Genomic DNA, 17,805 nt, shown 5'->3' on the forward strand with positions numbered 1-17,805 from the left:
AATTTAGACTCTGTTAAAAGTATTTTGAATGTCAGCAAATTTATATACAAAGCTTTCCATATGCAATAATTCTTCTTTATTTCAAAACGAATTTCATTATCATAACCTGATGTTCACTGCTTTGTTTTCTTTTCTCTTTTGTAAGTATTTTAAGTTAATGTAAACACAATGAAATGGATCTCCATATTTGAATTGTTTTACAAAAATGTATTCCAGAAACATAAATGTTGCTCGTAACAAGAAAAAAATATTCTTTGTAATATGTTTTACTATAGAAATAACACAACAGATAAATGGTAATAATGATGAAAAATATTGTTAAGAAAATACTTTACAATTAATTATGTTCACTCTGTTAAAAAATAATAATTTAAGATTAATTTGTATAAATCATTTGTATATAATTCTCTGTTAACCATGTACTTGCCCTTATATGTTTGTATTATATATTGAAATGGCTATAAATGTTGTAACATTTAATGCTGAATAAATATTATGTTATGTTATGCTTATGATAATAAGAGTATTTTTGTGAAATTTCTGTGAATCACTTTTATATGTAGACAACAAGATGATTCATAATTATCTATATTTTTGTTTGTAAACTGTAAAGTAATCTTTTGTCACAATTCGTTTTATTAGTAACCATCACCAACTTCTTTAAGATATTTATTTCAAGCCTATACTGTAACGTTCATTAATCTGTTCCATATGTCTGGAATTTACAACTATATATTTCTTTGATCTTATATATGACCGCACAATAACAGCAGGAGGCGCGCAAATTGTACACTTTTGGACTTGACCTGTTTAAGTTTCCTTTTGTTTTGTTTTACTTTATATTTTTGCATATTATCATTCTGTACTCAAAATGCATCAACTTAACTTTTATGTTTAGCAGCCTACTTACTTGAAGTAAAGGGTTTGTAAAATATTTTTCAAGGATGTAGCCCTACATCAAGTGGTACTAGACACAAGATAAAAGGGCACAGGTTTCCAGACTATGGTTTTTCCTGGGCGAGTCGACCACGATTTGAAAAATATTTATGATCAGTATTTTATATGTTATATACAATATCTATATATATAATATTATATATACAATATCTATATATTTACATACATGTGTAAATGTTGGGTTTTTTTGTTGTCCAACTTTGTGTAATTTTTAATAAGTTTGTTACAATTGTTGGTTTTTGTTGTCCAATTATAATGTTTACTACAATTGTTTTCTATATAAAAGCGTATTTGAAGTTTATTGGTTAATCTTTTGATTATATCATAATCTATCATTAGACAATAAAGACGGCCGGTATCATGCTCAACATTGTTTATAATGATGCAAAGACTTTATTGTCAACTAATTTAAAGACTTTTAGTTGCTGGTGTAATCTGGAACAATCCATTATTAAAATTGTTAATATTCTTGTTGCATATCGATCTAGTCAGTCAACACAAAATTGTCAACATTTTAATTTGTACATAATGAACATCACTTGCTTGGGCTGGTGACAGTTGTTATAATATTTTGTGTATATGTATTCGAGTGACTTGCTGGGGCTTGTGACAAATGATATGTTTGATTATTATTTCATTAAATCTCATAGGTTAGTAAGCTTCAGTTAAAAAAAAAAATAATAATAATACCATTAACCAATTTTTATACCATCGGGAATTCTCTGTTAAATAAGCCCTTTATTGGTTAGGGTTTCAAGATCATTAACCTTGGTCTTCTCTCCTATGCAGTGAAATGTGGGGAAAAGCTAGTCTAATTCTAGCTTTTATGGCGTTTTTCTTACGAAACCCTCACATTTCTTACTATTATAGTAGAATTCGATTAATTATTATTCCTACATGTGTATTTTGACTATTTTCTATATTGTATTAATTTGCATAATATTGATGTATGTACTATTCTTTGCACATGTTTAAGTATTGTTGGTTAAAACAATAAATAGAGGCCATACCTTATAGTATGGTATGGCCATTAAACACAATTTGATAGTTTGTTATTCCTCGCGTGGCTGTTCATAAACAACACGCCCGGCAAACTGTCGCTCCACTTCAAAATTGTGGTGTACGGAAAAACGAGCGAACGGCATTTCCGAGATAGAGCGGAAGGCCGATTTAAACGGCTAATTGTAAGTACTGTTTATGTTTTTGTCTTGTGCCGGCTCGCCACGGCGAGTCGGTATTACGTTAGGATTTTACTGAGAAACAACCTAAAACTCCGAATCCATCCAAAAATTTAATCGAAGCTTGGCTTCCAGCTTTCTACAAAATTTATCTATCAGGGCTAGGATCCAAAACTATTTAGCCAATCAAATTTAATCTTACATAGCGTCAAAAAACCTTCAATTTTCACGCCATTTTTAAAAAGCAGCAAGAAATATTTTGAGCGCAAAGATATAATGATGATTAAAATGTTTGTTTTCATGAATTCTTTTCAATAAATCATATTTACACTGACTTTATTTAGCGATTTCACCTGTTTTCTCTGTAGTATGTATTCGTTTGGTTAATTAACATAAGTGTACACCTGGTTCTTTGCATGTTTTTCTTTTTCCTTTTTTTCCGGTCATTTTATCCTTTCCGGTATTTGGTGTATGTATTTACTGGCCGGGATCCGGGACGCCTGGACTGGCCGGGATCCGGGATCGTATAAGATATAGAGGAAAAACTAATAAACTATATTTGTGTTGATAATTGTCGTAATGAAAGGCCATTAAACGTAAAGTTTTTTTATTGTATGTAATGAACGTTAAATTAATTTAACTTAGGATATAAATATATTTAGAGCTATTTATCAACAAACTTAAAATGCGGAAATCACAATACTAATAATTATATGCCTAATTAATTGGAAAAATCAATGACTACACTCTTGAATTGGTCAAATCCCGGGATCCCTTTATGTTTTAATGCGATCCCAGCTCTTCTGAAAACTATATTCTTGAACTGGCCAATTCCTGGGATCTCTTTATATTTTAATACGATCCCGGCTTTTCTGAAAACTATATTCTTGAACTGCTCAATTCCCGGGGCCCCTATATGTTTTAATAGGATCCCGGCTTATCTGAAAAACATCTTAGACTAGTCAATTTCCGGGATCCCTATATCTTTAATAGGATCCCGGCTTTTCTGGCTGAATTGATTGACAACTTGTGTTTACTTTAGGACTTGTGTCTGTCACTCATTCCAATACTAAATATCATATTACAACTTAACTTCGTATAAAGAGACATATTTATGAATTCTACCTATCTAACATTTATTTGGTCAAGGTCAACAGGCCATATAGTAAATGTGCATAGACATAGGGACTTCATTCTATCTGTTTACATGCATCTTCATATATACTTATATTCCTCTTTGTTAAACTGAGAGAACTGGCTTCCATAACTTTATGTCACTTTTATTTTGATGTTCGCTCAAGTCTCTTCAGCTTACAGAACTGTCATTTTTACATTTAAACGCACCCCTGGAAAAAAATTACGAAGCGAGTCGCTACTAGCTTTTTTAAAAGCTAACCTTGTTATTTATTTAAGTTGTATTTTTTCGAAAAGCGGAAAATGTAGTTCCGTGTAGGATTGATTTAGGCTTCCAATGATCTAAGCTGTTACAAAAAGAAAATTATATTAAGCCCGGGAGAACTTTTCTCCCTGACGAAGCGAACGACGATTTGAAGAGTATTGAACTTCTCAACCATAGAAATGCCATACCCTTCAGATTCTTGAAAAAGTGTATTACTAAAATATCAACCCGTAATAAGAACTTGTCCTTCGTGCAACATAAATTACTCCCGAAGGATTTCTTAAATTTGTAAATCTATATTTTTCGAAAGTAGTGTAGCAAAAGGGCAAGAGATGGAGCAAAAGGTTCGAGGTTGAGCGCAAGGCGATATTTATTTGACGTATTAGGAGAAGCCTAGTCTATGACTTATTATATATAAAAGCTAAAGAAGTTAAATTCGACATGATCAAGTGTTGATATCCTTTCAACAACTTTAACGTAATAAATATAATCGCGAAGGTGTCACCTATGGCTGCCGTGTAGATTCCATTACTTATGTTCCAAATTTGGATGAGGCCAGACCATTGAATCATACACATGTATGCATGGCGTAATACAGTATGCCACTTATTCGAGGTCAATCATGATTTTTGGCACGGTTATGTACATTTAAAAACGTGTGTCCGTGCAAATTCAACAAAATTGAATATTTTCAGTTCTACTGCGAACAAATGTTTACGACCAGGTACGTGTAACGCGATTGTTCACGCCAAAATGTTATGTTTTTCGGAAAGTTAGATATTCACGCCCGTTTAACTCACAACGAGTGAAAAATGTCCATCGGTAAAAATGTTGTGAGCAACTTCCGTTCCTCGTTGTGAGCACCCATCTTTGACGTGTGACACGATAAACAAGGTGAGTTTTTCATAATTTTTGAAGATTACAGACATTTATGTAAAAATATCGAAATGCAGTTAGCTGGCGATGTGTTTTCCGAGTATGCACATGTAAAGATATTACCTGTTGGTGGACAATTTGATGGAAATACCGTGCGACGCAGTCACTCGGGGTAGCTGGAAAACTGGAGACAACTTCTCTTTGGACCTAATTTAACATTGAAAACGTCGATTCTGGTGACGTTTTGTGCATTCTAACCTAAAACAGATGCCCACAAGTCTTCAGCGTAAATTATTATCTGAAAGTCTTCATAGAAACGAAGATATACCCTTTAATTTTGCTTTAATCCTCGTTGTGAGCACCATAACCTCGTTGTGAGCAAGACAAGCGCAGTGCGTGTATGGTTTTAATATGAAATTCAAATGGTGAAAATATAATTTCAAATCTACCACAGCAATTAAAACGTTTTTGCACAGCAGCATTTCTTTGCAAGACGTTGTGCATACCCCAAAGGGAGGCATATTAGTTTTGAACTGTCCGTCTGTCAGTCCGTCAATCTGTCCGAAAACTTTAACATTGGCCATAACCTCCTTATTAGTAAACGGATTTGATTCATATTGGAACACAACATCCCTTAGCACTTTCCTACGGACCTGTATTTTTTACCTTGACCCCTGAATGGCCTTTACCTTGAAGGTCAAATTGTCCAAAAACATTTAAGACTGGCCATAATGTCCTGGCATAATGTTTAGGCACAACACATCTTTGGACAAAGCCTTTCGACTATCCTATATTCTTTTGACCTTGACCCCTGAATGACCTTCACCTTGAAGGTCAAATTGTCCAAAAACTTAAAAATTGGTCATAACTTCCTTATTAATATACGGACTCTACTCATATTTTGAAACAACACCCCTTTAGGCAAGACCTTCAAACTGATCTGTATTTTTTTTCATTGTACTGTGAATGACCTTCTAGAACATCCAAAAACTTTAACATTGGTCATAACTTCTTTATAAGTAAGTGGAATTAATTCATATTTGGACACAATGCCCCTTTGGACAAGACCTTCCAACTGACCTATATTTATTTCACCTTGACCTTGAATTACCTTCACATTGAAGATCTAATTGTCCAAAAACAAATAATCTATCTGGTCCATAAATCAAAGGACAAAGCACCACTTCAGGGACATTGTCAACTTACCGTGATAGTTCTTGTTTTACATAACTTGGTCAGTCTTCAGCCCAGGATAAACACAGCTTGTGAAATTGTTGAAATATTCATAAACACCCCGTGATGTTCACTCGTGCCACACTAGAGTATACGAAATAAAATACCTGATTTACCTCCACTGATTAGTTCTTCTGTTAATCTGATGACTTGTGAATATGAAGAATAATTTTCAAAAAAAGAAAAAGAAGAACTATTGCAAAGAAAAACTATTGTACAAAAACGTTTTGATTGCTTTTGGAGATTGAAAATTGTATTCTTGCCATTTGAATTACATATTAAAACCAGACAAGCACTGCGCTTGTCTTTCTCACAACGAGGTTATAGTGCTCACAACGAGGATTAAAGCAAAAAAAGAGTATATCTTCGTTTCTACGAAGACTTTCAGATAATAATTTACGCTGAAGACTTGTGGGCATCTGTTTTATGTTAGAATGCACAAAACGTCACCAGAATCGACGTTTTCAATGTTAAATTAGGTCCAAAGAGAAGTTGTCTCCAGTTTTCCAGCTACCCCGAGTGACTGCGTCGCACGGTATTTCCATCAAATTGTCCACCAACAGGCAATATCTTTACATGTGCATACTCGGAAAACACATCGCTAGCTAAATGCATTCCGATATTTTTACATAAATGTCTGTAATCTTCAAAAATTATGAAAAACTCACCTTGTTTATCGTGTCTCTCGTCATAGATGGGTGCTCACAACGAGGAACGGAAGTTGCTCACAACATTTTTACCGATGGACATTTTTCACTCGTTGTGAGTTAAACGGGCGTGTAGACGTTGAAAGGATATCACACTTTATTAGTTGTTGTATCATAGTTTGGGGACTTTTCTGTTGAAAAAGTGTCAGAGTTAAATCGTATACATATACATGCACAGTGCGGTAACTGGAGTGCAGGTATCAGTTACCCGCACTCCAGATCATGCCCGTTGATTGGCTCATTTTTGCTGGGGTTTACATATTGTGACGGCAGAGAAAGGGAAAGCGGCAGAAATATCATATTCAGATGCTCGATCATTGGTTACTTTTTCCCGGGGTTTAAAATTGTGACAACAGGGAACGTGTTTTTATGTTTGACTATGATACAAAAGAAAAAGAACACCAAAACACTCGGCAATCTGATTTATACTCGGGGGCTACGTACCCTCGTACAAATCAGATAGCCCCGTGTTTCGGTGCTCTTTCTATTACTTATATATATCTCGGTCTCAACACTTGATCGTGTCTATTTTAACTTCTTTAGCTTTTATATATAAAAATCATATACTACGCTACTCCAAATACGGAAAAATAATATCGCCTTGCGCTCAACCTCGAAGCTTTTGCTCCATCTCTTGCCCTTTGGCTACACTACTTTCGAAAAATATCGATTTACAAATTTAAGAAATCCTTCGGTAGTAATTTATGTTGCACGAAGGACAAGTTCTTATAACGCTTTGATATTTTAGTAATACACTTTTTCAAGAAATCCGAAAGGTATGGCATTTCTATGGTTGGGAAGTTCAATACTCTACAAATCGTCGTTCGCTTCGTCAGGGAGAAAAAATTCTCCCAGGCTTGATATAATTTTCTTTTTGTAACAGCTTAGATCATTGGAAGCCTAAATCAATCCTACACGGAACTACATTTTCCGCTTTTCGAAAAAATACAACTTAAATAAATAACAAGACAAAAACATAAACAGTACTTACAATTACAAGGGGCAGGACGTGAAGTGGTTGCACACTTGGTTCAAGCGAGCGAATTGGTTGCAAACTTGACAAAATGGCAAACACGGCGTGATTTTTTGAAACGGGTGAACGAATTTTTGCCAGGCAAGTGGGTTTCTTTGTTATTTTGAAGTTCATTAGTATGTCTATTCCATAATGCAATATATATACCACACTCGGTTTAAGGTTTCAGCATCCTAGATTCTGTTTTGACGAAGTTATTGAAGATATAAACTGATCATGTAGATATTTTGAAATTTGACATGTGACTGTTTTGGTCGGTTTTTCTCCTAATTTATTCGAATTTGTAAGTTTTGAACTGCATTTAACAATAACAAAATATGTTTCTGTCAATGCTGTACAAATGGTTTAGTTCGCAAGTCCGAAGATAACATTCAATACACAAAAATATATTGTTCAAGCACATTTTGGTTGCAGACTTATACTTCAAGCATTTTTGGTTGCAAACTTATTCTTATTCTATTGAAATCCATAGTAAAACTTTGCAAAAGGATTGTAGTAGTTTATATTTATTAACCTATTTCAATGGCAATTATTGACATTTATGTTCTTTTACTTGTTTTTGTTATAAATGTTATTTATACTTTCTTCTTTTAAAACAAGTATGCACTTTATGTTTCAAATTACATGGTTCTCAGTTCAATACTATAATCATCAGTAAAAGCCTGCAAACAAAATATTAGCACATAGAAGAAAAATATTTATTGATACTTCAATTCTAAAATATGTCATCATATGTAAAATGCAAATGAAAAATACATACAAAACAAACGTATGTGAGAGTACTGCTGTATGTAAGTGAATTATTTTCATTATAAACATAAGGACATGTGCACACATACGATGTTACTCGAAAAAATTTCCAAAGTTTATCAAAACCACAATAAATGTTATTTTGTTTGTTTCGTATGTAAAGATCAGCAGTTGCTTTAGACATGTATGTAAATGTACTTATAAACCAAAAGTTTAAATGACATGCTTGTTTACAATATTTCGGATTTGATGTACATATCATATATGTCAATTGGTATTCTAAAAATTATTTTGACTATTAGATCATAATATAACTGATATACGATTGGTAATTTACATTGACTGATATGTGACAAAACTACTTAAAGTCATTGTTCGAGTTAGGGAATTTGGAAGATGTTTCGATTGGTCAATAATAAGGAACAATTTAAAGAAACGTGTGAATAATGCCCTTGTGTCAATGTTAATATAGTTTTTATCTACTATATAATCAAATTTATTTCAAATCTAAAAAAAAAAAAAAAACAATAATGAAAGCTGTTTGTTGCTATTTTTTCTTCTTTTCCTTTACTGTTAGTCATGCCAAGATAAAAAAAAGTCCTACGACTATGTAAAAAGAAAAGAAGTATATCGAGGAGAAAAAATGATGAAGATAAACACAACTGAACTTCAATTTAGCATATTGTGTTAAACTTCAATTTAGCATATTGTGTTTTATATCTATTTGAAAGACCCCGTGTTAGATATATATCTGCACGCATGCACAATTTGTATATATATTTCTTATTAGATGAACGGGTATAATTGCCTTAATATTGCTAATTATTTTAAAAAAAGATAAGTTATTCCTCGCTAAAAATATGCAGCCACATTATTGACACAAAAGTTTGCAACCAAAAATGCTTGAAGTATAAGTCTGCAACCAAAATGTGCTTGAACAATATATTTTTGTGTATTGAATGTTATCTTCGGACTTGCGAACTAAACCATTTGTACAGCATTGACAGAAACATATTTTGTTATTGTTAAATGCAGTTCAAAACTTACAAATTCGAATAAATTAGGAGAAAAACCGACCAAAACAGTCACATGTCAAATTTCAAAATATCTACATGATCAGTTTATATCTTCAATAACTTCGTCAAAACAGAATCTAGGATGCTGAAACCTTTAACCGAGTGTGGCATATATATTGCATTATGGAATAGACATACTAATGAACTTCAAAATCACAAAGAAACCCACTTGCCTGGCAAAAATTCGTTCACCCGTTTCAAAAAATCACGCCGTGTTTGCCATTTTGTCAAGTTTGCAACCAATTCGCTCGCTTGAACCAAGTGTGCAACCACTTCACGTCCTGCCCCTTGAATTAGCCGTTTAAATCGGCCTTCCGCTCTATCTCGGAAATGCCGTTCGCTCGTTTTACCGTACACCACAATTTTGAAGTGGAGCGACAGTTTGCCGAGCGTGATACAAGGTGCGAAAAAAACTCAACCGATATATCCGATATATAACAGTCGAGTTTTTTTCCTATATGAATCAATGAAAAAACTGTCCTGTCATAATATAGAACTAGATAAATAACTTACCAAAAACTGGACAAATCCAGAGAAAACAACAAAGTATAAACTTATCCATATTGTATCGTAATGTATGTATGTTTGAATCTCTAGCGCAAAATCGTAACGCTTCGGTGTATTCTATATTTAGCTTATTTCTATTAATAAAGCTTAGGTGTATTCTATATTTAGCTTATTTCTATTTCATTTATTTTGGCATTTTTGCAATAAAGTTTATACAATTCTGTGTCATCTCTGTGGTTGTAATATAAGTTTTCGCGATAAAAAAATAGGTTTTAAAACCGAAAGTGAAACATTTCGAATTCATAACTTCACGGGGGAGGAACTGTTACACGAAGGATGGAGTTCTCATGAATAGCTTGTGATAACCTTTCTTTTTTTTTAAATCTTGAAGTTTTGAGTAAAATTTCCAAATTACTTGCTTATTCGTACATATTGACCTTTTCATTTGTGATCTTCTTCGTTGCTATATTTAATTACCTAATTATAATGGAGAGTTGCAAGAATAAAGCCCTAGCTAATTAATTTTACCTGATTTTTCTTTAAAAAAAAACGATGAAAATGGACTAAAAGGTTTATCTGAAACATAATATAATATGTAGGGCAAGCTTTATTATCAAAGTTTAATAAAGCACCTCAAGCTCCCCATTTAAAGGTAAAAATGACCATTTTTTCACGTGAGTTCTCCAAGTATATAGAAACAAGAGGGCCATGATGGCCCTGAAGTCGCTCACCTGTATATAGGCCCCCGGAGCGGGGCCAGTTTAAACCCCAGGGCTTTTATTTGAACAAACTTGGAAGACACCCATTAGAAGATGTTTCATGCTAAACATCTAAGGTCTAGCTGGTCAAGTTTTTTCTTTACACATATAGTTAAAAACAATGACACACCTGGGGCAGGGCCAATTTTGACCCAAGGGCTTTTATTTGAACAAACTTTGTAGACACTCACTAGAAGATGCTTCGTGCTTAATATTTAAACTCTAGCTATTTGAGTTTTTTCAAAGAAGATTTTTTAAGTTTTTGTTATACACATATAAGGAAAATGAATGACCCACGGAGCGGGTCCAATTTTGACCCCAGGGCTTTTATTTGAACAAACTTGGTAGACACTCACTAGAAGAGGTTTCATGCTTAGTATCTAAACTCTAGCTATTTGGTTTTGCTATACACATATAAGGAAAATCAATGACCCCGGGGCGGGGCCAATTTTGACCCCAGGGCTCTTATTTGAACAAACTTGGTAGAAATCCATTAGAACATGTTTCATGCTAAATATCTTAGCTCTAGCTCTTTCGGTTCTTTAAAAGAAGATTTTTCAAGTTTTTTACTATATGCATATAAGGAAAATCACTGACCCCCTGGGGCGGGGCCAATTTTGACCGCAGGACTTTTATTTGAACAAACTTGGTAGACACCCATTAGAAGATGTTTCATGCTAAATATCTTAGCTCTAGCTCTTTAGGTTCTTGAAAAGAAGATTTTTTAAGTTTATACTATATGCATATAGGGAAAATCAATGACCCCCTGGGGCGGGGCTAATTTTGACCCCAGGGCTTTTATTTGAACAAACTTGGTAGACACTCACTAGAAGATGTTTCATGTCAAATATCTAAGCTCTAGCTCTTTGGGTTTTTAGAAGAAGATATTTAAAGTTTTTTCTTTTGGTTGCCATGGCAACCAGAGTTCTGCATGGAATGGAATTCTTTGAACAGCTTTGTTAAGGCTTCACACATGGAACATCCCTGTGAAGTTTCATTATGATCTGACTTATGGTTTCAGAGGAGATGTCGTTTTAAAAGTGTGAACGGACAACGGACGACGTACGACGGACGACAGACGACGGACGAAGAGTGATCCTAATAGCTCACCCTGAGCATATGCTTAGGTGAGCTAAAAATCTGTAACGTTTTCCAGGAACTCCGTGACAGTTATCATAAGAACTCCATTCTTCGTGTAACAGTTCCTCCCCCCATTCTCCTCTTCAATGATTGCGACCCCTATGTGCTGTTGATCACCTGTTATTTTTTATAAATTTGTAGACAGTAAATATAATTATATTGATAATATAGTCTTTGTTATATTGATGTGATGAATTATCGAAGTATGATTTAAACTGAACATAAATCCTGTGTACATTCTGGAAATGTATTTACATAAGAATTAACTCGTATTTTGGTCAGTTTCAACTGGCTGTTGTAAACTAATGTATTTAACGGACATTTTATCCCCGGTCCCAAATATTAAATTGCATTGATTTCAACGCTAGTACTCTAGATTGTTTATAGCAAAAACTCTTAGAACTATGAGAACTATATTTATGAAAGGAGGCCAGAAACAAAAGGCAGTAATTTAAGCACCGTGATACCTCTGTCAATCTTATCCGTGACATAATATTCATATACTTACAGTTCATTACTCAGTTACTGAGTTTCTTTCCATAGATTTATATAAACTAAGTTTAGTTCTTTAATGCGTGTTTATCACTTTCAAATGTCATAACTTCACTTATATCGTGAATAGTACATCACCGTAATGACTAAGAACTTCGTTTAGTTTATTAACTTGTGCAACGTTCACACAGGTGGCAGTATCAGTGTTTGGACACCCCACCCCTATCTGCCCCTGGACCCCTACTACAACCCTGAAAAAAAATAAGTCAACACTCTAAGGCTAAATATAAGGTATCAAATACAAAACCACCGATAAAATTATTTATAAACATTTTTTTCCACTATCAAAATTATAGTTATAACTACTGGTCGGAGACCATCAACCGGACACTTTTGGAACATTTTTCCGTACAGATTTCATAATTTTTAACCTAGAGACCAAAAAATTTGACACAGTTCAGCTAGGTTTTTCTCCTAACTAACAAACTAGTTTGTTTATTTTTGATTGTATTGACACTTATGTCTGAGACTCGACAAGGAGGGTATCAAAATTACCTAAATTGTCTACACTAAAGTACCATGTGTCCGGACAGATATGTCCATGATATCATTTAATTCAGATAAAAGTTTGGGTGTTTTGATTTTTGATTTGTAACATGATATACAATATGTCAGCAACAAATGCTTAAGTTTTGGATATTCTATTATTCACTCTGCAAATGATTATAGCTGGTATATGAGGTCAGGCATTGTTTTCTTAACCCCCCGAATTTCAACGTCAACATTCAGATCATTCTTGAATAGACATTAAAAAATTACCATTTACGGAGGTTGAAATAAATTTATTTACTTAATTTTAAAAGAAACATGCACTTATTGTTGATAAAAAAGTGACTGACAACCACTGAACAAAGAAAATACTAAATTAATCATTTTCGGGGCTGTCCGGGTTTGGTGGTTGTCCGGGTTGGTGGTCCCCAACCAGTATACTGTAATTTTGATAGTGGAAAAAAATGTTTATAAATAATTTTATCGGTGGTTTTGTATTTGATACCTTATAGTTAGCCTTAGAGTGTTGAATTTTTTTTTCAGGGTTGTGGTAGGGGTCGAGGGGCAGATACGGGTGGGGTGTCCAAACACTGATACTGCCACCTGTGAACGTTCACACATCTTTACTTGCGTCTGTTTCTGCGCTTTGGTGAAGAAAATCAAAGATCAAAAATCTATTACAATTTTTAGTTATGTGTTATAAAATATAAAGAATTTTCTAAGATTTTTTTGTGATTTTACTACATATCTCACATAAACGTGCGAAATCAAACATGGCCACATATATCACGTATTGCATTTGCTCATTTCTCTGAGTGAAATACATGTATAGCCCACAGGCGCTAGTCACATAATCAAATATTTTACATAATCGGTCTATATATGTATATAAAGATATAAGGCCCCCAACGAAACAAAAACATCATGCAGAACAAACAAGAACACTGCTGCAATAAACGACCAGATCACGGTTATCTCTTTCTGGTCGCCATCTGAAAAGATCAATCCAAGTGCCAACGCTTTTTATTTCATTAAAATCCCTCAAATAGCAAAGAAATTGGGAAAAGTTTCGCAAAATGCCATTATTTTCAATTCATGTCGTTTTCGACGTCCAGTCCATTCATGTATACAAACACGATTTCTGATCGATTTTTACGAAAAAAAACAAAAAACAGCTAGAATTTCCACGTACAAAAACGTACATAAACAAACTCTTTTCCTATCGATCTGCGAAGTCTTCACTGATCAAATGCCCTCTTCGTACGTAATTCATTAAAAAATACACAAGGATCTCGCTTGTGACAGTATTTTATCGCCATGTATAGCGCATGTATATACTGTTCCGCTCTGAATATTATATAAGGATTTGATTGGTTAAGATAATTACCGGAATACTATTGACCAATCGTATAATACTATTTCTTTGCTTCATTTATCTGTCACTTCAAATTCCAAATGGCGCACTTTACTTGACCTCCGCTTCTACAACCAATATTTTTTAAATATTTGCGTACAACATCACCTTATGTTCAGCATAATTCAACAGTTATTATTTATAATAGCTACAAATTTGCCCAAATTGTATTAATACAATTCCATGACCATATGAATTTTAATGTTACTCTGTGAAAACGCGTGCCCTCAACGAGAAAGGAAAGGAGCACCAAATATTTTATATAAGGGGATCAGAGGTTATAGAGCCAGCGTTTCACAGCCTGGTACCAAAAGTCAAAATTGAAAAAGTAGGCAATGTTATTTTAAGATATTCCATACGTCAATTGTGGTCTTGAAATATTTCAGAATTTTAACTGATATCAGGGGGAAACTACTTATAATATACACGGACATAATTATAAAAATATAATATTTAAATCTGTTTTACTGCTGATAGAAATTAAAACCATTCAATTAACCTGAATGAGTACTACCAAGAACTGAAAAATGTAACAACAGAGCTGTGTTGACAACTGTTTGTAAAATTTGAACTAAAATCTTGATTTTTTTTTTAATTTGAAAATTTAAGGTACAGTTTTGTTTATTCAGCCGATTAGTACCTAAAATATTAATTTACTTTAAATAAGATATAATTTTTTTTTTCTTTATAAAACAGCTACCTTGGGGGAAAACTTACATGGGCGTGGACCCACGACCCCAAGTTTCATTGCAGTTGTTAGTAATTCAATCATGCTCTTCAAAGTGGAGGTTATAAGTTATGATTAAGTGTATACAACCTTAGTCTTCCAGTGGTGCATATCATTTTATCGATTTAAACAAAAGAATGACAGGATGATAGGTTCATAAAAGAAAAGGTTTAACACACGTGAGAAACTATAAAAAATATTCGGTCTTAACTTGCGACCATGATATCATATTAAGTTTACTTAAGAATGCAAAATGTGTAATTATTTACAGCCAATATAATTGCCAAATTGTCGTTGATTTTTTACACTACAAAGAACGCTTTTTATAAACAATTTCAGTCGAGAAATCCATTTATAAATACATAAAGATCTAGCATGGAAAGTAAAAAATAATTATCAAAACACGTGGTTAAGTGGGGAAAAATTGCTCAACTTGCGGTATTTTTCCGAAGCTTGAAAGTACAACAAACAAGCGAATGAAGCGATTTTTTTTTTTTAAAGAGGTTTATAACTTTTTCATATCGCGAGTTGTTTTACTTGAGCATATAGTTTTATGACGTGCAGTAAGTTACACTGATTGATTTTCAACGAGAAGTAATATATTTGATAACTGATCCCGCAATTGAAAAAGATTGTCAGTTACCATGCTAAATATGAATTTAAACATAAATTTGCATATGTGTTAAACAGAAGTTATTTAAAATTTAAACGCTTTCACACTAGGACAGGGCGGACCATATTTTGGGACAGGGCGGACCATATTTTGGGACAGGGCGGACCGTGATTGAGACGAGGTGGACCATGCATATTTTCAAATTTAATGTTGTATTTCATTTTTCATATATATTTTGGTATCAATATCCTCCTAAAAATGTCTAATAGTAAAGCATTTTTCATATTTTCCTATTGACCAGATTGTATTAAAAAAAATAAACATTCAATCTAGTATGATCATGTGCACACAACATAAGGCCGACTGTTGATTAATCTAACTTTATATTTATTATATACATTGACCCATACAATTATAAGTATAAAATAGGTAGAGTAAGCTAATGGGAATGGATTGGGAAAATCTCACATGTAAAACATTTTCCTTTTGTGCTAATGTTTATAAACTTGAAAGAATTACCTGAATTGTAATATTTTTATACATACCATTCACAACATTTTAGCTGTATAAAGGAATAGATGATTACAATATGACATATTGTTATCAACTAATTATGAAAACCAAGACAGTGTATACATGTATATTAATTCACTTAACAGGCAGCATCTTAACTAAGACAGAGGACAACAACCATCACTAATAATTATATAACTAACTCGTCAAAGAATCAAAATTGAGAATTCAACGCAAGTCAACCAGTCTACTAATTATCTTAAACATGCATGAAAATCCTCTGAAAACCGAAGGGTTATTAAAGTAAACTTTCTGTGTATTTTGATGTGGATTAAAACATTATCCAAATAGGTGGCATGTTTAATTACAATTTAATAATTATAATTTAATATATTTCAACAGCCAATAAAAGAAGTTCTACTTCAGATTTTAATTTCAAATTTTCTGAATATTATTATGAATTGGCAAAAAAATTACTCATGACATTTAAGGCAAAAATAAAAATAAAATTAAAATTCGACTAGAAATGTGTATTACGACACAGGTGCCGCCACATTCCACTGTTTTTGTCAATCTACTGACTCTCTGACATGTGACACAAGTTGAAAACTGAAAATCTTTTTACTAAGTCAATGACATAAACTCAACAAATACTGAATAAATCCACAGTACAAAATGACACATGCTGACCAACATTCTTGTATACTTTAAGGACTACAGGTCAAATATTTTTTGAGCTATGCATGAACAAGTCTATAATTTATACTAAGTCAAAGGCAGTAACTCTAACAAAACTGAAAAAAAATATTTACATGCAAAACCCCAGGTGCACAGCTTCACAGTGATGTTGATCATCATTCCTGAAAAGTTGGTTGATTCTGACTTAAGCACTCAAGATACAAATAACACAACATTTTGAAATGGTTTTTACTAAGTCAAGGGTAATTACTCTGCAAATCGATGACTTTAGGCAATAAGGGTGTAACTACATTTTTGAAAGTTTTACAGTAGAGCAAAAAAACTAACTCATTTTCTTGTTTCTGTATATTCCCATTACATTACTTTGTTTTGTAATATGAAAATATACATTCTACATATAACTTATAACAACATCAAAATAAATTATGTAAAAAACACTTTATTTGCAATTTTATAACTTGTATGCCCTTGTTGCATAACTTTTACACCTAATTTGAGATATAATATTATATGCAATAAGGGTGTAAGCATACTTACGCCCATATTGCAGTAAGATTTACATTAAACATGACTATTTTTTGTTATGCAATATGGTACCATGTCTACATATAATTCTATCAAAATAGAATATTTATGAAATAAAAAATAGAATAAGCTGTATGCAGGAAGTAATTACCCGTAATATGTTTTGACATGTGCGGTTTTGTCCATCTTCTCTAAATATAGTATTACATTGGGATTGGGCTCAACTTTATTGAATAACTATTTAGATCACTTGGTTTGTTTGTGAAAAAACATATTAATGAGCATTTTTTCAAAAAACTTGCCATCCATTAATACCTTTAAGTACTTTAATTCCTTATGCACTTGTCATTATGTTTTGCCCTATTCACATGGAAAAGAATAGTGACTTTGATTTGTGGACTACCACTTTAAGATTTAATAAAATATCCAATGGTGTGATCCACAACAATTTTCTACATAATGTAAGTAAGCTGCTATATCCCAATCTTTGTTGCTAAAATAAAATAACTGAATTGACTCAGTAGTAAAGGAACATTTTGACAGGTAAAGACGTGTCTCAATTCTCATGCTATCACCCCAACACTTTTGACAGTGGACGTTAATAGGATATAGAAGACTTAAACACAACGTGCCTTATTTTAGTAAGTTTACTTTTAAAA

General features: G+C 33.0%; 1 protein-coding gene across 1 annotated transcript in view; it reads right to left on the bottom strand.

Annotated features, from left to right (window-relative positions):
• LOC132757439 (uncharacterized) overlaps positions 1 to 9,799 on the bottom strand; it is a 109,004-nt gene extending 99,205 nt beyond the window's left edge. Inside the window, exon 1 of the mRNA XM_060748722.1 lies at positions 9,723 to 9,799. Within this exon, the coding sequence (XP_060604705.1) occupies positions 9,723 to 9,771 (49 nt within the window). The 5' untranslated portion in view covers positions 9,772 to 9,799. The remainder of the gene's footprint in view (positions 1 to 9,722) is intronic.
• Positions 9,800 to 17,805: the final 8,006 nt, after the last annotated feature.

Source organism: Ruditapes philippinarum, unplaced genomic scaffold, assembly GCF_026571515.1.
Source record: "Ruditapes philippinarum isolate M1 unplaced genomic scaffold, ASM2657151v2 ctg22_1_1_1_1, whole genome shotgun sequence".
Taxonomy (NCBI): domain Eukaryota; kingdom Metazoa; phylum Mollusca; class Bivalvia; order Venerida; family Veneridae; genus Ruditapes; species Ruditapes philippinarum.